A 26,051-nucleotide genomic window follows, 5' to 3' on the forward strand; every position below is an offset into this window, starting at 1 on the left:
ACAAAAAGTGTTCTATGTTTTCTATAGTTTACTTAACAGTTTGAGACACCTTGTGTTCAAACAGCCCCTTAAATATCAGAGGTAGTTGGCTGCCAAATCCATACTAGACCTTCCTTGATCCCCATAGATACAGAATTGTCCTATTGGATAACAGGCCCTGTCGACCTGTAAACGTGGGACATCCCATATTTTCTACATTGGCGTTGCACCACTTGAATGTAGTCTGGGAACATTATAGAGGCATTTTCAAACTACAGTGGTCCCGCCTGCCTGGCCGTATTAAGAATGGTGTCTTGATCATTAAAGTGTAGAAGTTTAACCAGCATCAGGTGTGACACCGCCTCAGGGACAGGTCTGCGTGCTGGCACCCTATGATCCCATTTCAGCAAGAAGGGCATGAGGCTCAAGAGGGGAACAAATGATTTGAGCCACGTCTCTAAGATGGTCAGAGGGTCTGGGCCCTCCACTCCCTCTGAGAGTCCAAGGATCCGGAGATTACGTCTACGGGAGAGGCCCTTTGCGTCCGCCGCTCCATCCTCGAGTATTTTCACTCTGTCGTTGAGGTCTAGTATTGCCCGGTGGTTAGCAGTGGATTGCGGTTACAGTTTGGCGAGTGTCTTTACACCCTCTGTGACCCTGTCTGGAAGCTTGCGATGATCGTCCAGTACAAAGCACTGCAGTTGAGGGAGACTGTGTGGCACGCTGGGCTAGGTGGGGGTCTGTTCCTCAAGTCCTGTCCATGGAAGTGACCAGGAGTTGGTGCCGCGTAATCTGGCTACCCTGCCAGGTAGCTGTAGGTTCCGGAATAGCAGTAGAGAAGGTGGTTCGGTGAGGGCTTCTATGTGGCAACTGTTTAATGCCTCTGCCCCAGGCGAGGTAGGCATCCGCCGCTGCTCTCCGGTAATCGTCAGTAGGTGCTGGGCCGCCTCCACCCAGGAGTTCACCCTTGCATGTGGCAGCCTCCCCTGTGCTGAAGGCAGTGACCCCACAGGTGTCTTGAAGTTTAGTCTTTGCCGACTAGTGAGGGTTGAAAGGTAGGGCGTCTTAAGTCTAGTGCCTCCCCCATTCCTGGCAGTCTCTCCATGTCCCCCGTAGAGCTTTGACACAGCCTGCTAGTGGATTGTGTAGGAAGGGGGCCCCCTAGAGGTTCCCAAGCCTCACCTGATCATGTGTGTCCTGGCCTCTCAATCTCAGGGGCAGGGCCGTCAGACACCAGTGTGTTGTTGGGGGCACGAGGAGGAGGTCCCTGGGGCCACTATCTGTTTCGCAGGTATCTGGTGTTTTTGCCTCCAGTGTCCCTAGCCTCTATTTTGGTCACTAGCAGGGGTGAGGGTGCCGCAATAATCTTCCTGTCTGACAGGTTCTCCTCGTCTCTCCAGGAGTGTGGTGATGTGACCCATTGGCGGATTAAAGAGGGGCCCGCTCAAGATTTCCAGGCCTCATTGTCTCTGCTAATGATTATTTCAGATGGGCACTGTTCCAACACCCCAGTGTTTTGAAGTAACCGAAATGTCACATATAGTGCAACATAAAACTCCTAAATAAATATACATAACCATAAAGCTGTCTTGTCACACTCCCGGGCAATCTTTATTATTCTTTTACCTCGTGCTATAAACCAAAGGAACATCTCCTTTTCACACTTCTGTCTGAAGTAGGGCATTTTCTTGCTTTTACGAAATAACTTCATTTTTAAGACAAAGGAACCGTTAGGTCTGATACATGAGGAGAAAATGGTTTTGCTCATTATTGAAATTTTTCCGCGATCTGGTACTAGAACCAAAAAAATACTGTCTTGCTGTTTGTTTCCCTTGTTGCTGAAATGTCAGACCTGTTAAAAGTGGTGCTGTCCTTTGGAAAGAAGCTTTCGGATCCAGATTGTAGGAAGCTGACTATAGTGTACTAAAAAGAACTACACTGTGCAGAGAGTCCAGTGGGTCCCCAATTGGTTTACAGAGGCTAAAGAAGTTAATATTAATGCTCTATTTTGTGGTAGTGTGGGCGAACAGTTGGGCTTATGTTAAATGTTAAATGTCATATACTTGTAAAGCGCACAGCTGCCCCAGCAAAGGGGCGTCCCGGCGCTGTATACCGCTGGGGAACCCATCCTGGCTTTCCCTGTGAGATGGTCCCTCCTGGGCATCTCCAAGGTGAAGACAAGCATCCCCGGCGCTGATGGGGCCGTTAGTAGAGATTAAGCAAGCTATTGCCCAGAGTTGCTGAGTGGGACCCATGGTTGGAGTAGGCACCGAGGCGAGAATTATCGAGTCCGCTGACCATGGCCCAAGACCCTGCCGCGTCGGGAATCAAACCCTGGTCCCCGGCCGACCTCTGCTTCCAGGTCTGCTGCCTCTAACCAGTGAGCCATACCACTCGGAGGGTAATGATAAGCATTTGTTGTACTCACAGAGAAAATACATGAGACACACATTTAAAGAATAAATTTGAAACCAATTTAGAATAATTACACTTCTTTTTATATATATTTCAAACTCAAGAACTTCGTTTCATAGTTAGTACAGTTTTCGATAAACATATTCACTGGTAAGTAAACATTCAAACCTGTGCTGTGCGCTTTTTACGCACAATGCAGTCGTATGGGAAGAAAAGTCAAAGATGCGTAGGTGCAGTCGGTTTCAGGGGTTCAACTTCTGGGACCAACATAGTAGTGGGCCAAGGTTTTAAGAACTACCAGCAGTTCGTCATGAATCGCCAAGGTTCTACCGGGATAATGGTGCTGGTGAGGCTAGTAGCTGCTGCGCTATGGAGAAGAGTAGGCCACCTGAAAAGAGGCTGCACCGGGGGACTTGTGGGCATGGCTAGCGCTCCCAAATGGAGGTTTAGATCACAAGCGGTCTTGAAGCATGGAGGCACAGCCGGTTCGTCGGGACCTGGGCCAGGAGGCTTGTGTGCAGAGTGGGTAGGTCTGCTAGGCTGGGTGGGCAAAGATGCACCTCGCGATCATGGACAAACAGCTACCAGGGGCAAAATCAAAGCTGCTGGGCCACTCTTACAGTGGGTCTCAGTGATGCTTACATTGCTCAATGGCTGCTTGGTCCTGGTGACTGGACTATCGCTGTTTGCGTTTGATGCAGGGTGTCCGGTACCCTGGGGGTTTGTGCTACACGGCTCCGGTTGGTCTTTGAGTCTTCACACTCGATGGGTGACAGATCTGACCTTCCAGAGCATGAGAACCTTCTCCTGGTCATGTGTTGCATCAGTCGGGCTGGGGAGCTACAAGGCGGTGGACTGGCTCTACTTGTCTGTGTGTACGAACTGCAGGGGAGTAATTCCTCTTCTCTGTGGTTTGTGATGTGCTGGCAGGCTACCCAAGGCTTTGGTAGTTCTCCAGCTCGCAAGACAAGTCACTCTGTCACAATTGTCGAGAGAGGGCTGAGGACAGCAGGGTTTCGCGCCAAATTTCTGCTACAGTTTTCACCAGGCAATGACTTCTTCATCTTTCTTCTGTTGATCCATCTAATCTGAGTTCTTGGGTTGTGGAGTGCCATCTAAATACTCAATTTAGGGGCGTTTACAGGGAATGACAGGTAGAAGCCAATGTGCCACCTTCCTTTAGAGTGTCTACCCCCTCTATATGAACCTTTCTGTGGGAAGTGGGCATAACCCTGACCCTATAAGGCTAATTTCATCCAAAACAACATGAAGGAATTCAATAAGTGAGGTCCACATCAGCTGGCCCGTCCTAAACGTACTAATTTTCCCACCTGTCTTGCCGCCAAAAAGTGGGGTCAGGACAGGGGGCTGGGCACCTCCGCTATCTGGAGAGGCCCGGGGTGGCATAACAAAGGCGGCAGGGCCTTTGAAGCTTCGAACACTGGAATGCCCATCCTGCATGGAGTAGGTGTGAACAACTCTGCCCAGAGCAGGCTTTGTTCCTGACCTCCGAGAGCGAAGGCTGTCACCTCGGGAGGCCAGAAACCTGTCTATGGTGGCTGGCAGGCCGAGACCAGTCAGTCAACACACTAGTAATCGGTAGGTTTTCAGGGGACACATCTAACATACCTCTGTTTGCATTTATTAATAAATCTAGCACTTGCATCAGTGTGGGTTTATTGGGATGAGGTATTTGGTACCAAACACCTTGGGGTACAGTGAAGCCATCAGGTAGTTGGGGAACTCGTAATCATGAGTGTCCAGCCCTTGCACTCGTTATGGCTTCCCTGTGCATTGGTAATCTCAGGGTAAACTCTGATGTCACTGGTGACACATCCACTCTCACAGATATGCCCTCACATGGGTATAGTGCACCCTGCCTTAGGGCTTTAAAGCCTGCCATAGGGTTGACTTACCTATACCACATGTAGTGCTGGTAGGCATGACACACAGGGATGTGTACCATGTCGATTCTTCGGTTGTCTCTGCACCAAGACGTGCAGGCTGCAAAGAGTAATACAGGATGCATTGTGGCAAGCTAGGGGTAAGGCTCCTTGTCCAAACTGCTACCCCCTGGAACTTTTTTACAGCTTAGGCTGACATATAGGGGAACCTCTGAGACTTATTTTTTATGATGCCAAGAGTAAAGGGACTCTCCCAAGGGATCTGAGGACTGCCACTGTAGTACTCATCCACAAAGAATGTAAACCAGCCAAGCACTCTGCCTCATACAAGTTTATTGCGCTGCTTAATACAGAGTGATGGTGTTAGCCAAAGTGCTGACAAATCGATTGCTATGGGTGATAGGCAGCTCATTGCGCCGGATCAGTCTGGCTTTATGCCTCACCGCTCCACTAGACACAATCTACTAAGGTTATTCGGATGTCTAGCGTAACTACAGACCATGCATGAACCAGGGGTCTTGATAACACTATATTCCAAAAGGTATTTGACTCAGTAAATGAGTCTACCTATGGCTGGTCCTGGATAAGTTTGGCTTCAGGCTGGGATTATCCTCTTGGATGCATAGGTTATACACGGACCCGGTGGCAGCTGTCAGGGTCAACGGAGTGACATCGAAGGGAATTCCGACTGGGTAGAGGAACGAGACAGTTGTGCCTGCTTTCCCTTTTGTTGTTCGCATTGGCAATTGAGACACTGGTGTGCTGGGTGACGGTGGACACGTAGATCAAGGGCCTACATTGGGATGATGTATGGGAGTACACCATCTTCCTTTACGCAGACAACATTTTGTTATACCCGGCAGATCCACACACCTCCATACCAAGGGCGCTGGAGATAGTTAACACATTTGAGAAATACTCTGAGATAGGCATTAACAGGCACAAATTGGTGGCTCCTCAATGACTAAATAAGATGTGGGACACTGAAGGAAACTCCTGCTGTCCCTGATGGGTAGAGCAGCACTATATAAAATGATAGCATATGCTCCAAAACTCACTATACAGAGTCCTGGTGGGATTCTTCAGGGCAGTCGACGCGTTAGGTAGAAACTGCTGTGGCACAAACGGGACACCATGCATCACCCTGCAAACACCAACGAGAAATCAATAAGCGGGTGGCTGACTCTTCCCCACCTTCAACTCTATAATGGGCGGGGCAGCTTCACGACTGGGTCTTCTGATCATTACAGGAGCCGTTGTTGTTGGCAGACAGAAGCGAGAGGGTGCGGGAGGACATCTCCATAGGTTATACTGCAGGGCTCTTGCCCCGCACTAACCATCACAAGCTGAGTCGGTGATACACCACAGTAAAACGGCTACAAGGTGAAAGGCTTTGAGGTGGGCAGCTGACACTTCGAATCCCCTTGTGGGAATCAGATGCCCTGGCAGACCCAAATACTCTGGAGGGCAGGAGGCGATGGGATCTAATAAGGCTTCCACTTCTTTGAGGAGCTACAGGCAGAATATGACTTAGCTGACCATCAGCGTTATCGACATGCACAGACGAAACATGCCTTGGCCCGCTATAGGCAGGAACTGCAGGAAGTGGGAGAGGAATCCCCACTCAAGTACCAGGTGCTTTTGGCCCCTTTCATAAACATGCAATCTCCCTGATGTAAAAAACTTTACAAACTCACAGCCAGTCACCTCTCGATAAACAACGCTCCAAATGACAATGCATCTTGGGAAGGATGGAGGATGAGGACTGGGGAGAGGCCTACCCGAGAGAGGTAGCCATTAAATCAGGCTTTTGACAAGTGCAACTCAAAATATTACATCCAGTGTACTGCACAAGGACCATATTGTATAGAATGGGGAAGAAGGACACCAACACGTGTATAAAGGGCTGCAGGCAACGTGGGACACTATTACACACCCTGTGGGAATGCCCTAGGGTACAGGACTACTGACACCATGTGGGTCAATGTATTTCTGAAGTTCTGGAAGAAAACAGTCTAGGTTGGTGGGAGGTTAGGTACATTGAAAATCCGTGGGATCAAGTTGAGTCTTAGTACACTAGATTATTTTGCGGTGTGGCACTTGCAGTGGCAAGAAGAGACATTGCCCGTTTATGGGCAGCAAAGAACTATCGACAGTAACGTTGTGGAGGACAGGCCTGGACTGGTGCATTCGGCTGGAACCACGGTATATGAAGCACAGAGGTTCCCGCGGAAGTTAGAAAATGTATGGGGGGGCACCCCATGCCCATTCAGAGGCATGGGGTGAAAATAATTAAAAAGTAGTTCGAGGAGACCTACTACTGGCTCTTTGGAACCCACACCCCTAGATGGTGATGACGTGGGGGCGCCGCCGCGTCGGGTGCTCGATGTAATGCTGCAATACTGTAATTGAGTTGGTGCTGATTATCAAAATAATAAAATGTTTAAAAAAAAAAAAATGAATCAGGCATGTATGTATTTTCCTTGTGAACATCTTTAAAGAAGCAGCTCTCAGCAAGGGTATCCTCTTAAGCACAAAATAAAACTGTCTCTGTTGATGCCGAGACTCCTTGAACAGGAGTTGAGAATATCACTCCCCAGCTTTCTGTAGACGCAAGAGGGGAAAACCTTTATATTGTGGGAGAAAACATATTTATCTATTTTATCAGTGTGCCGGGTGCCATTACTTGATTCGCCAGTACTTTATTTTAGTGGTTTGATACCAAAATCAAGCTGCTATCATCACCCTCCTCCCCCCCCCCCCCATAGGAATTTCAGCTGTGGAACCTGTATCTTTTCAGGATCGTTACCTTCTGAAAACATTTAATGCACTAGATTACTTACCAGAGAAGATCTTCCAGAAAAGGATGACCTATTCCCTGAGCCCATCATCAGAAACATTTCTTTGAAGCAACATTAGGGACATGGGATTTATCTATCCACTTGTAACTCCTCTGCCAATCCTGAGAGGTATTGTCTGGCACTTACTTGAACAGTAACCCAGCCCAATTGGTCGAGGGTTGTGTGAGGAACTGTCAGCCCAAAATGTTGTGGAATCTCCAATATCGATAAAGAAGCTTTTTTTTTTTTTTTACAATGTCTTCCACTTTTAACTTTTGGTACAGATATATAGCCGTATTTAAAAAAAAAAGTTAGTTTATCTTAACCCTGCACTGCCTTATAAACCAAATGAACGTGTTTACATATGCTTTTGTCATTTCAGGTCTACCTCCTCATTTTGAGCGTGACTACGTTAAGCCTCTTGCTTGCCCCGGCACTGTGGAGAGCAGCCATTATGAAATGTGTGCCAAGACCGGATAAACGATCAAGCTCCCTTCAGAGGCTACCATAGAAAGCAGACTGCCTTCACGAAAGCTGTGTGGTGGATCCAGTTGGCACTATACAGTTTCATGACAAAAAAATGTGCTCCCGTTTCCCTCCAAACGTGCACTTGGTTGTAGGCCTTAAGCTGGCAAAGGGAAGCATTACTTTAAAATTGTTGACTCAAGGTTTGCACAGCTTTTTGATTCATGCGAGGTTTGCATTACGTGTGTGAAAACTTGGTGACAGCTATGTTCTATGTCTTTCAGTAAATGCTCTGTTTGGGTTTAGTTTATGAAATCTTAATAGCAGTGGGTCTGTTCAGGAACATGGGTATTCATGCGCTGTTTTGCACAGTCCAAAACGTCAAAGAGAAAATGTTTTGCCCAAAACGGGGCGAAAACGCGAGCAGCTAAACCTGAAAAAATGTGCAAAATCAATTTGCTTCATTTTTGCTTGGGCCAAAAAAAGTACTGTATTAATTCTAAAGTTCTCGTTTGTTATCCAGTGAATGGATAGGTACAGCACAGTTTATTTTTTAAACAAAATCTCGTTCTAAAAAATAGCCTTTAATACGTTTACTCAATGTGCCTTTTTATTGAAGTTTATTTTCCTTTGCGGATGATTTTTAAGAATGGCATTTATTTGTTTACATTAGTTTTTAATGGTTCGCTTAGACATTTTTATTAAAATGATTTGTTCCGTTATGAAATAACGGAACTGGTGGGTTAATAGTCTGTCGTCTGTCCTGATATCAGTCTTAAAACACATTTTCATTGGTACGCAAGCCACAGTCGTTGTAAGCAGTGATAAGGCTGCGCACTGTCATTCTCATGGTTTGCAGCAGAACAGTTTCCTTAATTATATAGGGGCACTATATGATATGCTAGTATCCAACAATACATCCTGGTCATATTTGTGCCTTTTGTGTTTTTTCAACAATGTGAAACAAATTGAGACCTTTGATTGTCATTGAAGTTTGGGTTTCTTCAAGTTTAAATTGACACTTAATGTGTTCTCTTTTTAATTATTTTGTCTTTTTTCTTTGTTACCCTATGAAGTGATGCAACACTACAGTGTACTGACTGCTTGTGCGTCAGTGCTGCTTCAGTTTGTAAATAGTTTTTTTTCCTCTGAAGAAGTAACCCTTTTCATAAGTATGGCATTCTGTCATCACGTCGATTTTAGTGTACTCCCTGTTGTAACATTCCAAGGGTCTTCGTTGGAATACTAGTCAAACTGCAAATTGAACCTTCTGTAACACGGTCGATTGTAGTGGTACAGTCATCAAGGAAAACGTAATAAAATTAAGTATTTTCTCCAAAAATATTTAAGAAATTATGTTTCTGCACTGTCTTTCAGTTTTATAAATGTTAAGTTATGGTCTGAATAGCACATACTCTCAAAAGTCAAGGAAAGCACATCAAATGGATTTCACTCGCCACCCAAGAACTTCATCCATAACTCACTAAATGTTACTCCATAGTTTGTTGTGCAAAGAGATAGCAAGTAATAATTTATTTCAAGAAAGTACGAAAAGATGATACTGCTCAAAGATATTTGGAAGGTGGTGGGTGGTGCCTTCTGGTGACACCATTATATTGATGTGTCATACATTGCCAATCTATGTTTAATTTAGAACACCATTTAATATAAAATAAAGTTAATCAATTGAGTCAGTGTGAATCTGATTTGTGTTTATAAAAGTTTTAGTTTTTCCAGGAATACTTACGAAAATTATTGGTTGCTCACACTCATCTAAAGCTCTTTTGTGCTTGTTGTGATGAAGGCTAGCCAGGGTATCAGAATTAATTTGCAGTTAATATACAGACGTTCACCAGCGTGCAGTATTTTGTGATGGTTACTTCCTGAATGGTTTATTTGCTCCTGTTGATGTTGTTAAAAAAAAATTAAGAATTAGTTGCAACATGTAAAATCAATCCTGTTTCATGCTCAATATCACTTTTATTCTATTTTAAAATAAGAGGTTTTTTTATTGTTTGAAATAAGCGAGTTTGAGCTGTAGTAATTATATTAATACAGTACAACAATCATAATGATTAGAATATTGCAATTTTTTAAATAATGCATAATCATAGATTAATTAAGAAAAGTAGAGAAGGAAAAAGGAAAGTAGAGGTGAAAAGGGAAAAAAACATTTAGTGAGACATTGTTTCAATGTTTTTGTTACAAACCGGAAAAGCGCTGATCTGGTTATCTAGTGTCTGCCAGCTTGACATAAAACCAGTTACCGGAAAAGGTGCCAAATCTGAATTTTGCATATAGTTGCCTGGTATTTTGGATGGGCAGTGTCACCAAAGAGCAGGGGAGAAATTTGAGGGAGGTTGACCTAGGAGTGCAGAAATGTGTTTTGAAGAGTTGTCAAGACACCGAACTGCGATGTGCCCCACAGTTCAGCCCCTTTTGGTGTACCACACATGGCTTTGACATAATAGATATTAAGAGCAGGAGTCACTGATCTAGCTTTGCTAATTTAAAATCTCTCCGTATTTCAGAGATTTTGTCCTGGAGTTTTAGTCAACTGTTACTGATGTGTTTTTATCCAGGACATACTATCCGTCAGTTTAATCAGCAGATAGTCGAAATTTCTGACCCTTTCGAGGCTTTCACGTCCTATGGATATCTTCTCCCTACATGATTTGTGCAGATTGACTGTGCTATTTAGTCTTTGAGGGATTCACCTCCAATCCACGCACTCTACAAAAGTCAATGAATTGGTCAATGAAAATTTGCAAACCTTTGGCGGTTTCTAAAACCCAACAATGTGTTAAATGCAAAACGTAGTATGGGGACTTTCTAGCCAGCCAGGATTGTGGAATCATTTTCACTTTCGTCCAAGTGTGCAGTTTCATAGTTCAACTACAAGCAAAATAGTGTCAAGCAAGGACATATTCTTTCCTCACTCCTATTTTGATGGCGGTGGTGAGTCGCCCTGACCACCCAGCGCACCTGCGCATATTTCCCATTTTGGGAGAGGATTAATATTGATTGAATGCTGCTAGGGATCCTTATTCTCTATAGAACAATCCAACATTTATACCTAGGCACTAGGTCAGAAACGAATTTTAGGTCCTCAAAGGCGTAATACAAGTGGCCCTTATTTAAAACTACAATTTTCCAGTACAAGGACAATCTGAATATCCGGTCTGTTGTGCTAATACCTTCCGTGATTTGTAGAGTAGAAAGGCTGTTTCCATCATCCATCCATTGGTGTCTTTATCAAGTACCTGCTGGCAGAAAACATTTTGGAAGCTGTTGACCAGGCTGATCGGTCTACAATTAGAGGTGATGCTCCGGTCCCCTTTCTATGTATTGGAACAATTTCCACACCAGAACTTGGTGTAGGTGTGCCCCTTAGGATGACATTTGTTAGTAGGTTTGTATAGGTTGTCCATTTATTGAGATCTCTTACGGATACCTCTCCTAGTATCCCATTTGTCCCTGTGCTTTCCCTGGCATTATACTTCTGATTGCTTGTGATGTGTTTTGGGATTCTATCTCAAGTGGGCCTCAGCGTAGATGTCTATTGGTGTGCCCCAAGCTTCCTCACCTTCACTGGTGACCTTGGGGTATTTACATAGTATAGCAAAGTGGTTGAGCCAGGCTTCTGGCTGGATATAAAGATCAATTGTGTTAAGTGCTATGTGTCAAAACTCTTTACTATTTCTAATCTTCGCCATTATAAGTAGATCCTCCCAATTGTTATCATCCTACTCCCTCCTGGCCACTGCCAATATCAGTTTATATGTTCTTCTTGCTTCTCTTATATTAGTCTGCCATTTGCTTTTTATTGCCTCAAATAAATTAGATTTAGCTATTTTGCTTTCTATATTATATCAAGTACTACTTGTATTTTTTTTTTGCCGTTGATCTTACATTTCTCTGAAATGTCTCTCCCAAAAAAGAGAATATGGTTGTGTGTATATTAAGCAGATCATAAGCAGCCTTACTGCTATTGCGTAAAACAATGATTTGTTCTGTGGCTTCAGTCAGTGCTCTTTGGATTTTATCTAGCATTTCTGGGTGTCTCTCCACTTGAGCCCATTTAACAGATCACCTATTATTCGAGTACCATAATTCCTTAGCTAAGAAATGTCTCTCTGGGCAACAGCCAAACTTGACAATGCCTGTCAAGGTGAGATATAAAGCGTTATGGCCACTATCCGATTTTTCTGTCACCTCCATGCTAATTACATTGCCCCATAGACACAGATCTACCAATATATAATCAATTCTATTTGAAGCACTATTTTGTTTAAAAGTTTGTCGGCCGCCAGTGAGCAAATGCGGCCATTACAAACCCTGAATCCATATGACCGTGTTCGCGCGATTACTTTAAAACAGTTATTAATTGTTTGTCTCGCAAAGGCTCCATCCCATTTATCTACATGCCGTATGAATAGAAAAATCTTACTGCCAAACAGGCCCAAGAGTCCCAAACGTCAAACTCTTTGGGTGTGGCCTAGCCTGTTCCCGGTGATAACTGGTGAAGAGAGGCCAGCCACCATGCTGCAAATGTATGAGAAAAGTTTTATAGCATTGCTGGATGCCAGGCATTCTCCTTCCACTCCCTCCTTGTCCTATGGAAATTCTAGGACTGGTAGTCCCTTGTTGCAGAGTGGGCAAGGCATCCCGCTCATCAGGCATATGAGAAACGCTTTATAGCACTGCTGGACGCCAGGGCCTTGCCCTTGTTCTCTGGGAATTACGGGACTGGTAGTCCCTTGTTGCAGAGAGTATAAGGCATTCTGCTTAGTGGGTGTATTAGAAATGCTTTATAGTCCTGCTGTACACCGTGCCTCCCTCTTCTGCCCCCTCCTTGTCCACTAGGAATTCTGGGACTGGTAGTCACTTGTTGCAGAGAGTGCAGTGCATCCCGTGCATCAGGTGAATGAGAAGCCCTTTATAGCACTGCTTGATTCCGGGGTCCCCTCCTTGTCTTCTGGGAATTCTGAGGCTGGTAATTTCCTGTTGCACAGCGTGCCGGGCGTAATTCACAGCATGTGTGTGAGAAGCGCTGCTGGACACTGGGACCTCCTCCTTCCTTCCCCTTCATGTCCTCTGGGAATTCAGGGACCGGTAGTCCCTTGTTGCAGAGCGTGCAGGACGTCCCATGCAGCGGGTGTCTGAGAAGCAGTTTATAGCGCTGCTGCACACCGCGCCTCCCTCTTCTGCCCCATCCTAGTCCTCTGGGAATTCTCGGACTGATTTTCACTTGTTGCAGAGCGCCCAGGGTGTCCCCCGCAGAGGGTGTATGAGAAGTGCTTTATAGCTAGTGCTGCTGGTTGCTGGGCCGGCTACTTCCGCTCCCTCCTTGTCCTCTGGAAATTCTGGAACTGGTAATCCCTTGTTGCAGAGTGTACAAGGCATTCTGCTCAGTGGGCGCAGGAGAAACGCTTTATGGTACTGCTGGAAGCCATGGCTGTCTCCTTGTCATCTTGGAATTCTGGGATTGGTAGGCTCTTGTTGCAGAGCGTCCCGTGCGGTGGTTGTATGGGAAGTTCTTCCTAATGCTGCTGGACACCGGGCCTCTTCCTTCCACCCCCTCTTTGTCCTCTGGGAATTCTGGGACTGGTAGTCACTTGTTGCAGAGCGGGCAGGGCATCCCGTGCAGCAGGTGAATGAGAAGCCCTTTATAGCATTGCTTGACACCGGGGTCCTCTCCTTGTCCTCTGGGAATTCTGAGACTGGTACTTTCCTGTTGCACAGCGTGCAAGGCGTCCTTCATAGCAGGTGTATGAGAAGCGCCTTATACGCTGCTGGACACTGGGGCCTCTTCCTTCCGTCCCCTCCTTGTCTTCTGGGAATTCTGGGACTGCTAGTCACTCGTTGCAGAGTGTGCAAGGCGACCCGTGGAGCGAGCTTGTGAAAAACTCTTTATAGCACTGCTGGATGCCGCAGCCTCCTCCGTGTCCTCTGGGAATTCTGGAACAGGTAGTCCCTTGTTGCAGAGTGTGCAGGACGTCCCGTGCAGTGGGTGTCTGAGAAGCAGTTTATAGTGCTACTGGACACAAAGGCCTCCTCCTTCTGCCCCCTCCTTGTCTACTGGAAATTCTGGGACTGATAGTCTCTTGTTGCAGAGCGTACAGGGCATATTTTCATGTACCCATCCTGCCAGCCCACAGATGTTACCTGCGGTTCACGGTGGGCTAGGAGCACTTTCATTTCACAGTGCTTCTCTTTGGCCTTACCAGTGCCCCTCAGGTGCTTACAAAAGCGGTGTCAGTGGTTGCAACCCATCAGCAGAGGTCAAGGGTTCCCCTACTTTGACGACTGGCTGTATGTGAAAGAAACACGTTAGTGATAGATTCCTTACTTTAGAATTACCCCCAGGAGTCAGACTGGACAGACTGGATCCGGAAAGTTTTCATCATCATTACCCTTGCTCTTCGGTAGGCGGCGTCATGCGGCTCTGTGTACGTCGCTGGCGTCATAGTCGCCGAGATGACGTCGCTGGAGCTACTTAGACGCGCCCACGCGCCCAGACGACCGTTCTTTCATTTTCCGCACCAGCAAGCGCAGATCCAGAGAGAGCGGTACCCCCAGTAAATTTTTGACTGAGTTATTTTTGGGACTTTTTGTCTCTGTTTTTTGAGTCTTTGACTCCTGGTGACTCTGAGTCATGCCTCGAATGCCGGGCCATGCCTCCAGAAACTTTGCGGGAGCAGTCCAGAAAGTTGCTAGAGGCCCGGGAGTCGGCTTCGCGCAGTTCAAGGTCCTGGTCCCGTGGGAGGTCGAGGAACCAGTCGCAGAGCCACCGCCACCATCATTGTACAAAGTCTTCGCACTCTGAGTCAGGTAAGTGGAAGCACAAAAAGTCGAAGAAACGTCGTCGCTCTTCGCCTTTCCCTAACTTGCACGCGCCACATGGCTGAGGGTGCGGGTGGTGCCACCCCCAGTTGCCGATAGCCTACCCGCCCTTCCCGGGTCCGTCGGCGACTCCGGCCTAGCTGCAGGACTTTGTCAGCAATGGCCCCTCGGGCCCTGCCGACACTCCTTCGGGCCCGCGGGCCCGACTGGGGGTACTTGCTCCTCTTCGTCCCCGGCTCTGGCCTCGACGTCGTCGATGACTCCGGTCTCGATGCCACGAGACCCCCATGGGATCCATGCATGGATCCCAGCCGATGTCAGGTGGCCTCATACGACCTCCACCGACATCGACCGCACCGACGTTGTCCTGGCCGACGCCGTCCCTGGCTTCCACCCCTACGTGGAGACGGTGCCGGACCGGTGTCGCTTGACACCGAAGGGGAATTTCTATCCCTTTCTCCATCCGCCTCCCTCTTTCCCGCCTGCCCGGCAGGTTGGGGAGGACTGGGAGGGGTCTTCAGACCCTCTCGCAGCCCAATGCGAGTTAGAACCGGACTGGGAAGAGGATTTGGAGGACGCAGGTGAGCTGAATTTTACTCCAGAACCTGATGCACTGTCTCCTTCTACCATGGCTACGGAGGAGGGTGGAACATATTCTGTGGTGTTGCGTAAGGCAGCCGAGGCTCTCCTCCTCGAGCTCCCTACGGTGGCCGTCAGGACTAACCTCCTGACAGAAGTGCTTCGGCCGGCGTCTTCCTCTACGGAGCCGCTGTTGCCGTTCAACGATGCACTTTCAGACATCCTTTTGGGCCCCTGGTCCAGGCCCAACACAGGGGCTCCTGTGGATAGGAACATGGCCCGACGCCATCGCCTGGCCAACCCATTTTCCTTTCCCAACACCCTACCCCTGAGAGCTTGGTTTCCCAAGCTTCTGCATCCCCAAGCGCATTCCCTTCCGCACCACCGGACAGGGAATCCAAAAAACTGGAGCAGTTTGGGAAGAAAATTTTCACTTCCGCCAGTTCATGGCTGCGGTCTGTGAACACTGCATGCCTCTTGGGCCGTTATTCCCACTCTGTGTGGGATACAGTTGCGCAGGTGCTGCCTCAGTGTCCAGAGGAGGCCTGGACGGTGCTCTCACAAGCTATTGCTGAGGGGAGAGACGCAGCCAAGTTCACAATTCATTGTGGCCTTGATACCGCCGACTCGCTGGGCAGAGCGATTTCCACCACAGTTCGCTATGCCACCACGCCTGGCTGAGGACAACTGGCTTTTCCGGGGATGTCCAGAGCACTCTGATGGACATGCCCCTCAGGATGACCTTGAGGCTGCTGGGCCTCATGGCCTCCTGCGTCCTGCTGACCAATCATGCAATATGGCATAGGCGGTCTCTGCAGTGTGATTTATAGTTCCAGTGGGCGCAGCATCAAGGGAACCTGTTCGACTATGTCCAGATCTCGGAGCGCACTGTGCAACATTTGCAGTGGTGGCTCACAAATCATCATTGGGTCAGCAGCAGATCCCTCTCCCTTCCCCAACTGAATCACACAGTGGTGACTGATGCGTCCCTCCTGGGATGGGGTGGCCACATGGGAGAGGCGGAGATCAGAGGCCTCTGGTCTCCGGCAGAGTCCAGGCTCCATATCAACCGTCTGGAGCTCCGAGTGTAGTGCAGGTGTTCACAGACAACAACGCCGCCATGTGGTACTGCAACAAGCAAGGCGGGGTGGGGTCGTGGACTCTGTCAGGAGGCTCTGAGTCTCTGGACATGGCTGGAACGTCAAGGCATTTCCTTGATGGTTCAACACTTGGCAGGTTCTTTGAACGCCAGGGCGGACAAACTCAGCCGCAGGTGCATGATGGATCACGAATGGCGTCTTCACTCGCAGGTGGTGCAAGGTCTCTTTCAACAGTGGGGAGAGCCTTGGTTCGATCTATTGACCACCGAAGAGAACACGCAAAGTCATCAGTTCTGCGCGTTGGAATTTCCAAGGCGGCATTCGCTCAGCAACGCATTTCATCACAAGTGGAGTTGCAGTCTGTTGTACGCTTTTTCGCCTATACCACTTCTACCTAGACTGCTGAAGAAGATCAAGCACTACCGGGCCCAAGTCATTCTTGTGGCCCCGTACTGTGCTCGAAGAGTTTGGTATCCCGAGTTACTCAGTATGAGCTTGGATCCCCCGATCCGTCTGCCTCTTCAGGAGGATCTTCTGTCGCATCAGCAGGGCACGATCCTCCACCCGAACCTGTGCAGCCTCCACCTACATGCATGGAGATTGAGCGGCGACAGCTGATTTAATTTGACTTGCCTTCTGAAGACTGTGATATCATTCTGGCAGCCAGACGTCCCTCCACTAAATCGATATACGCTTGCAGGTGGAACAAATTTGTGGCATGGTTCACAGCAAAGACTCTAGATCCCCTTTCTGCCCCGCTTTCAGAAGTCCTTTTGTTCCTTCTTTCTCTGGCCCAGCAGGGCTCTGCTCTGGGCACTATTAAGGGCTAGAGTGATTTCTGCGATTTGAGCCTTTCTCAGGCTCCCTGATCAGCCCTCTCTTTTCAAGTCCCCTGTTGTTAATAGATGTCTCAATGGCATTACTCACCTTTTCCCTCCTATTCCGTTTGTAATGCCGCCTTGGAACTTGAATCTGGTTCTATATTATCTGATGTGCGCTTCTTTTGAGCCGCTTCACAACTGTCCTCTTCGTTTATTGACTTTGAAGACTGCTTTCCTGGTTGCCATCACCTCCGATAGGCACGTGAGTGAGCTCCAGGCTATTTCCTGAAAGCCTCCTCTTCTGTCTGTTCATCCGGACAAGGTTGTGCTTTGCACTCGTCCTTCCTTCTTGTTGAAGGTTGTTACTGCCTTCCACATCGGGCAAACTATCACCTTGCCCACTTCCTTTCCGCCTCCGCACCCTTCCAGAGAGGAAGAGGGTGTCTACCGTCTGGACCCAAAACGTTCGCTCTCATTTTACCTGAATCGCACACAACAGTTCCAGGTGGATGACCAGCTCTTTGTTGACTACGTAGGCTCAAAAAAAGTTCGGGCTGTACACAAGAGGACTATCTCCCGCTGGGTCGTTTTGTGTATCAAAGCCTGTTATTCTCTAGCTAAAAAGGTGCGGTTGCGCCCATTCTACCAGGGCGACGGCAGCTACTACTGCATTGGGACATGGTGTCCCCCTGCAAGACATCTGTCAGGCAGCCACGTGGGCCTCGCTGCACAGTTTTACCAAGCATTATTGCCTTGACAGTCCAGTCCAGACAAACAGCTTCTTTGGCTGTTCTGTTCTCCGTGACTTTCTGGTGTGATCTTAGTTCGCAGACCCACCACCGGGGTTGGTATTGCTGGGATATCTATTCTAAGGTAAGGAATCTCTCACTAACGTGTTTCTTTCAGATGAACAAGTTACTTACCTTCGGTAACATTATATCTGTGAGAAACATTAGTTAGTGATAGATTCCTTACCGCCCCACCCATCCTCCCCATTCTGCGAACTGATTTCTAGGTTTAAGGTCATCCCTTTTATGGCCCTAGTTTCAATACACCAGTGGTCAGTATCTTGCATGGCTCTGCGTTCCTGGTGCAGAAAGTCGTGTACAGAACTGATGTCAGGGGGCGTCTAAGTAGCTCCAGCAACTTCATCTCGGAGACTACAACGCCAGCGACGTACGCAATGCCGAACAACAACGCCTACCGACGAGCAGGGTTATTGCTGACTAAAACTTTACGAATCCAGTCTGTCCAGTTTGACGCTTGGGGGTAATTCTAAGGTCAGGAATCTATCACTAACTAATGTTTCTTACAGATCTATCATTACCTAAGGTAAGTAACATGTTCTTTAGGCGGGCTCGCCTCAAGGGTCGTCAACCACCTCCAGAATATGGTGGACCGCCTGCATTCGCTGGGGTTCACTATCAACGTGTAGAAGTCACACCTGACCCCCTCTCAGACGCTTCCTTTCATCGAAGCGATTCTGAACACAGTGCCATTCTGAAGCAAAGAGTCCAGGATATTCAGGTTATGATTCTGATGTGTCAGCCTCTATCCTGGATTTCGGTGAGACTAACTCTGAGGCTGCTGGGTCTTCTGGCCTCCTGCATCTTGCAGGTAAAGTTTGCCTGCTGGCATATGCTGGCCCTGCAGTGGGACCTGAAGTCCAAGTGGACGCAGCATTAGGGCAATCTCTTGACCTGGTCCAGATATTGAAGGGAACTGTAAAAGACCTGTAGTGATACCTAACAACCCGTAATTTGGTAACCTCTCCCTTCCCCTCCTAGTCTCACAGTGATGACGGATATGTCACTCCAGGGTTGGGGCAGCCACCGGGGAGAGGGGGAGATCAGAGGACTCTGATCTCTGCTGGAGTCTCAGCTCCACCACAACTTGTTGTATTTAAGAGCAATTTGTTTAGCATTTAAGGCTTTCCTCTCTTCTATCTAAGGAAGGCTTGTTCAGGTGTTCAAAGACAACACTTTTGCCTGGTGGTACTGCAATAAACAGGGCGGTTTGGAGTTGTAGACCCTGTGTCAGGAGGCTGTGCACCTCTGGATATTGCTGGAATGTCAGAACATTTTCCTAGTCATGCAGCACCTGGTGAGGTCCCTGACACCGGGGCAGACAAACTCAGCCATCGATGCCTCGCGGACCACTAATGGGGTCTACATCCAGAGGTGATGTAAGGTCTCTTCCACCACTGCGGAGAACCTTGGTTAAATCTATTTGCCACTGTCAAGAGCACTCAGTGTTTAAAACTTCTGCGCTTTGGCGTGTCCAAGGCGGCTCTTGCTTGGAGACTCATTTTGTCTCAAGTGGGGCTCAGGCCTCCTGTACACCTATCTGCCGATACCACTCCTGCCCGGAATTGTGAAGAAGATCATGACAGACTGGGCTCTAGTCATCATTGAGACTCCATATTAGCCATGGAGAGTATGGAATACAGAACTCCTGAGCTTGACCATCAGTCCTCCGATCAGACTGCCCCTTCAGGAGGGTCCCTGTTGCAGAAACCTGTAGGGTTCCGCACCCAGACATGCGCAACCTCGTCCTTCATGCTTGCAGATTGAGTGGCTTAAAACTTCCGAAGTCTGTGATGTCATCTTGGCAGCCAAGCGTTCTTCCACAAAGCCTGTATACGTCTGCCCTTGGGACAACTTTGTGGCTTGGTGCACTGAAAAGAATGTGACCCTCTTTCCCTACCCTTTTCCGAAGTATTGATGTTTGTTTTATCAGCCCTTCAAGCCCTTCAAGGCCTTGCTCTGGGCACAGTTAAGGGGTATCTTTCGGGCATCTTGAATTTTCTTTGTGGTTGCCAGATCAACCCTCCCTGTTCTAGTCACCTGTTGTGACACATATTCTGAAAGGTCTTCAGCATCTGCCCCACCCCCCTCCCCCCAACCCCCCAGACATTTTGTTATGCCCAACTGGAACCTTAGTTTGGAGTAAACTTTCTTAATGTGTTCCCCCTTTGAATCCATACATAGTTGCCCCCTAAGACTTTTCATAATTAAGGCAGCCTTCTTGGTGGCCATCACATTGACCAGAAAAGTCAACGAGCTCAGGCACTTTCTGTTAACCCTCCATACACCAAAACAAACTGTCTGCAAACGTTCCTCCTTGTTGACGAAGGTGGTGACAGCTTTCCACATTTTCCAAAGCATCAGGCTGCCTACATTCTCTGTCTGCCTCACCCTACCTTGTTTGCTGTGCCTCACCTCTCCAAGGAGGAGGAGAGACACCACCACTGGGACATAAAAAGAGCGTTGTCAGTCTACATTGATCGCACAAAAAAACACCAGTTGGACAATCAGCTCTTTGTTGGGTGCACTGGAGCCAAGAAGGGGAAAGCAGTGCACAAAAGGACCATTTCCAGATGGATTATAGTTTACATTAACAACTGCTACTCACTGGCCAAGAAGCAACCCCCTGAGGGCTTGCAAGCTCATTTCACCCGAGCAAAAGATGTGGTCACTTTGTTAGCTCGCGGAACCCCGGTCTTTGTCATCTGTCAGGCTGGTACGTGGGCATCCTTGCACATGTTCACTGAACACTTCTTCCTTGGCAGCCTGGTCTATTGTGACAGGCACTTTGCCCGATCAGTCTTCCAGGACTTTTGGTGTGAACCAGGTTGCAGACCCAACTCTGTGGAGGTATTGCTTTGGTATCTATTCTAAGGTCAGGAATGTGCGGCTAGAAGTCTCTATCAGATGAACAAGTTACCTACCTATGGTAACGCTTTATCTGGTAGAGACTCCATGTAGCCCCAGATTCCTTACCGACCGTCCCAGCCTCCTTGTTTTTGCAAACCAGTCTTCCTACCTAAAATGGTCCCTATAGGTCCTTAGTTTCTGTACTTTTGCCAGTCAGTCTTCTGACGTGTCGCAGAGCTTCCAGTGCAGAAAGAGTTATGTAAAGAAACTGATGTCAGCACACTGAGGTAGTGCCTATTTAGGCATCACGCACGTCACTTCCAGTGTGGACGACACCGAAACTGAGCCGATCTCCCCCACCTACTAGCACTCAGGGGTATGGCACAAGATTTTCAAGATCCTGTCTGACGCCTGGGGTATATTGTAAGGTAAGGAATCTGTGGCTAGATAGAGTCTGTTACCCAAAGGATATGGGAGCACTTAGTGTCTTTTAAAATACCCCTCACACACCAAAAGGCCCCTTGGTGTCATGCTTCATCATCGGGGTCTTCGCACCCCTCTAACGGGATGCGGCGTGCTACGACCTACAACTACGCGGGAGCACTGATAAATGGCTATGTGTGGTGTGTGTGGTGCAAGTGATAAAGCAAAATAATGTGAGTGGTGGTGGGTAGTGACTGGTTTAAAAAGTACCTGGCTCGTAGGTGAAAGAAAAATGTATTCAGGACCTCGGGCTGGCACTATTAAAAGAAGTGAAGTGCGAGGTAACTTCTGTCTTGTTGATGGACAGTACCTCTTGTGTGCGTCAACATGTTTCGGAGCAAACGCTCCTTCTTCAGAACGGGAGCACAACTTCCCCACCTTACTCACGTTTTACTAATTAGTAACTCAAAAATTCAACTTGGTTTAATAACAAAAAGTGAAAATTTAAGTGAAAAAAAGGCTATAATGTGCCTACAGCGGTTTTTGCTCAGGAAACATGCAATTGCATGACCTGAAAAAGAAAAAGAAAAAAGGAAAAATGAAATGGTCTCCCAAATAGTGGGTAGTTCTACAAGTGCAGTCACCTGGAACCAACCATATAGCACAATTTGCCCTGTAAAAGAAAAAGACTTACACAACATACACTACATGGAACACACAAGACTGTTTGTATTATGATATCAGGGAAATGTGGGTCATACTTAGTAGATGTGGTTTTGCTTGCTTTCATGAGCTCTCAGGGGCGTCTGGGGGTAATTGCTAATTTTTGCAATCTGAGTGGAAAGATAAAAAGGAGCAAGTACAAATAAATAAAGGAGTTGGCCAATTCTTACTCACTTGTTCTGGAAGAGAAGTGCAATTGCCCTGCCATATATACTCACAGGACGTAGACGAGTATTCACCGCCTTCCCCACACGCAGCTCCGCTCGAATGGTGATGCGTGCTTGCTGTGGGCGGTATTTATACCATGTAGTCCTAATTAAGCTAGCCCTAATTGCCACGGGAGCGGATGTGATAAACCGTCCAAATATGGACTTTCCGCTTGCCCAATTACCGGTTTTCTGGTCCCTCGCACCAGGACCAAATCAATTCCTTGTAAGGGGAGGTCCCGTACATAACCGGGCGTTGCCGTTTAGTATCTTGGCTTAGCGCGTGCTCAGTTTAATCTAGCAACAACGCGCAAGGTCGGCAAAAAGACAACGGTTGGCCGCGCATGGGCGTATGGATGTGGGAAGATCCCCTACACGGCCGGGCGTTGTCGTTAAGTATCTTGGTCACGCGCGCGCGCAGTTTGTTCTAGCAGCACTGCGCAAGCTCGCCAAGGAGACATAGGTCGGCCGCGCATGCGCGGTCGTATGGATGAGACGCCTAGGTCTACTGTTCTCAGAATTGAGTAATCTATGAAAACCATGGCCCCTGATTTTATTTTCGGTCAAATACATGTTTAAATTAACAAAGAGAGTCTTCTAGTTAATTAAAATAAGTTGATATTAAATAGTGAGGGAGTATAATATTTACAGAATTCAGGCCTTTATATTAAGCAAAGAAAGATACCTTCTGATTGTGACAAATAGTGCCCAACTACTAAGGTTTTCCATAATACCACCAAACAGGAGCAACAAGCCATAAGAGAACTAGCTGGCAATGACGAAATAATCATAAAACCTGCGGACAAGGGTGGGGCCATTGTGGTCAAGACAACAGAGGCATATGACACAGAGTGTCTGAGACTGCTATCTGATAGACGAAACTACACAGTCTTGCAGGATGACCCTACAGAGAGACTCCGCACGAGGATAGGAGGTATGATCGAAGAGGGGCTTGCACATGATTGGTTGAGCAGAAAGGAGGCTGAGTTCTTGAAACAACCCACACCACGCACCCCTTATTTTTACTGCATCCCGAAGATCCATAAAAACTTGACCAATCCACCGGGAAGACCGATTGTGTCAGGGATCGGTTCTATTTTGGAACCCCTCTCTAAGTTTGCGGATGCCTTTTTACGCCCGTTGGTCCAGTCCACATCGACTTATTTAAAAGACGCTAAATCAGTCCTACAACTGTTGGACAACAGAGATTTTGACCCCTCCACACAACTCCTGATGAGTTTAGACGTGGAGAGTCTGTACACGAGTTTGCCTCATGACGAGACACTCCAAATCATCGAAGAGGTATTATTCACCACTCCCTGGAAATACCAAACACCGAGAGGAGTGGTTCTTGAATGTATCTCGTTGGCACTACAACAGAACTTTTTCCAGTATAAACAGACCCTCTATTTGCAAAGCCATGGTACCAGCATGGGCAGTACTTTTGCTCCTAGCCTGGCAGGGTTATACGTCCACCACCTGGAGACAAGTAAGATACTACATTCAGATAACCCGTATAGGAGTCAAATTAACACCTGGAAAAGGTATATAGATGACGTTTTCGTCATCTGGAATGGGGATCACAGATCAGCGATGGATTTCCTAAAGTGGTTGAACAATCAAAATGCCTTTCTAAAATTCACCTGCACAGTTTCAGACCAGTCCATGGTCTTTCTGGACCTAAATGTCTATACAGAGGGTGGTAAATTGAAAAGCACCACACATTTCAAACCTACTGCGAGGAACTGTCTTTTAAGATATGACAGCTTTCATCCTAGACATTTACGAGAAAACTTGCCATATGGCCAATTTCTAAGATTGAGGCGTAACTGCACCGAATTGACTGAGTATAGGTCACAGGCTTGTGACCTCAAGAAAAAACTGCTGCAAAGACAGTATCCAGAAAAGACAATCAATAAAGCCATGAAGAGGGCTAGAAACAACCATAGGGAAGCTCTCTTAGAAGAAAGAGAATGTGAGACTAGTAAAGATAAGAAAAGACCAATTTGTGTCACCACCTATAGCACGGTGTCCAATGAAGTGTATAAAATTATAAATAAACACTGGTCCATTCTGAATTGTGGCACCCTGCAACTGGAGAAACCAATGCAGGCACATCGTAGAGGACGGAACCTAAAGGACATCCTGGTGCATACCAGACCAAAAATGAGTACGGATACAAGGACAAACCCAGTCGGGATCCAAGGCCATTTTCCTTGTGGCAATTGTAGCAGTTGTCACTTGACACAAAAGAGCAAGACTCTTACATTCAGAAACGGCACTACCTGGGAGCAACGACGTTTCACTAACTGTAACACCAAAAACGTGGTCTACATAATAACCTGTCCTTGCGGGTTGGAATACGTGGGGATGACCACCAGAGCAGTGAAAACGAGACTAAGCAAACACAAAAAGAATGTCCGGTGTAAAAAAAGCACCACAAAGATGGCCACACATTACTTGAAAGAACAGCATTGTGTCAATGACCTAAGGTGGACAGTCATCGAATCACTACCGTCTGAAAACGGTTTGTTCCAAAAGGAACAAAGATGGGTGTTCCGCCTGGGCACACACATTCATGGACTTAATGATGATGTCCCGTGGTCACAATTATCCAATTAAAGGCAACACAATAACTGAAAAGGTCCTAAAATATGTCCTATTCTGAATGATGGCTGGGTACCCATACACATGGGGTAATATTATCATCTACCATTGGAGATGCACAACCCTCAATCTCCCACAACAATGCCCTATGGGAACTATTTGTCACAATCAGAAGGTATCTTTCTTTGCTTAATATAAAGGCCTGAATTCTGTAAATATTATACTCCCTCACTATTTAATATCAACTTATTTTAATTAACTAGAAGACTCTCTTTGTTAATTTAAACATGTATTTGACCGAAAATAAAATCAGGGGCCATGGTTTTCATAGATTACTCAATTCTGAAAACAGTAGACCTAGGCGTCTCATCCATACGACCGCGCATGCGCGGCCGACCTATGTCTCCTTGGCGAGCTTGCGCAGTGCTGCTAGAACAAACTGCGCACGCGCGTGACCAAGATACTTAACGACAACGCCCGGCCGTGTAGGGGATCTTCCCACATCCATACGCCCATGCGCGGCCAACCGTTGTCTTTTTGCCGACCTTGCGCGTTGTTGCTAGATTAAACTGAGCACGCGCTAAGCCAAGATACTAAACGGCAACGCCCGGTTATGTACGGGACCTCCCCTTACAAGGAATTGATTTGGTCCTGGTGCGAGGGACCAGAAAACCGGTAATTGGGCAAGCGGAAAGTCCATATTTGGACGGTTTATCACATCCGCTCCCGTGGCAATTAGGGCTAGCTTAATTAGGACTACATGGTATAAATACCGCCCACAGCAAGCACGCATCACCATTCGAGCGGAGCTGCGTGTGGGGAAGGCGGTGAATACTCGTCTACGTCCTGTGAGTATATATGGCAGGGCAATTGCACTTCTCTTCCAGAACAAGTGAGTAAGAATTGGCCAACTCCTTTATTTATTTGTACTTGCTCCTTTTTATCTTTCCACTCAGATTGCAAAAATTAGCAATTACCCCCAGACGCCCCTGAGAGCTCATGAAAGCAAGCAAAACCACATCTACTAAGTATGACCCACATTTCCCTGATATCATAATACAAACAGTCTTGTGTGTTCCATGTAGTGTATGTTGTGTAAGTCTTTTTCTTTTACAGGGCAAATTGTGCTATATGGTTGGTTCCAGGTGACTGCACTTGTAGAACTACCCACTATTTGGGAGACCATTTCATTTTTCCTTTTTTCTTTTTCTTTTTCAGGTCATGCAATTGCATGTTTCCTGAGCAAAAACCGCTGTAGGCACATTATAGCCTTTTTTTCACTTAAATTTTCACTTTTTGTTATTAAACCAAGTTGAATTTTTGAGTTACTAATTAGTAAAACGTGAGTAAGGTGGGGAAGTTGTGCTCCCGTCCTGAAGAAGGAGCGTTTGCTCCGAAACATGTCGACGCACACAAGAGGTACTGTCCATTAACAAGATAGAAGTTACCTCGCACTTCAGTTCTTTTAATAGTGCCAGCCCGAGGTC

The 26,051-nt window shown here is 47.1% G+C and overlaps 1 protein-coding gene across 1 annotated transcript in view; it reads left to right on the plus strand.

Moving 5' to 3' along the window:
* SLC9D1 (solute carrier family 9 member D1) overlaps positions 1-9,293 on the plus strand; it is a 291,927-nt gene extending 282,634 nt beyond the window's left edge. Inside the window, exon 13 of the mRNA XM_078658065.1 lies at positions 7,521-9,293. Coding sequence (XP_078514191.1) covers positions 7,521-7,649 — 129 coding nt within the window. The 3' untranslated portion in view covers positions 7,650-9,293. The remainder of the gene's footprint in view (positions 1-7,520) is intronic.
* The last annotated feature ends 16,758 nt before the right edge of the window (positions 9,294-26,051 follow it).

The sequence above is a fragment of the Lissotriton helveticus genome, chromosome 8, assembly GCF_964261635.1.
Source record: "Lissotriton helveticus chromosome 8, aLisHel1.1, whole genome shotgun sequence".
In the NCBI taxonomy this organism is placed as follows: Eukaryota; Metazoa; Chordata; class Amphibia; order Caudata; family Salamandridae; genus Lissotriton; species Lissotriton helveticus.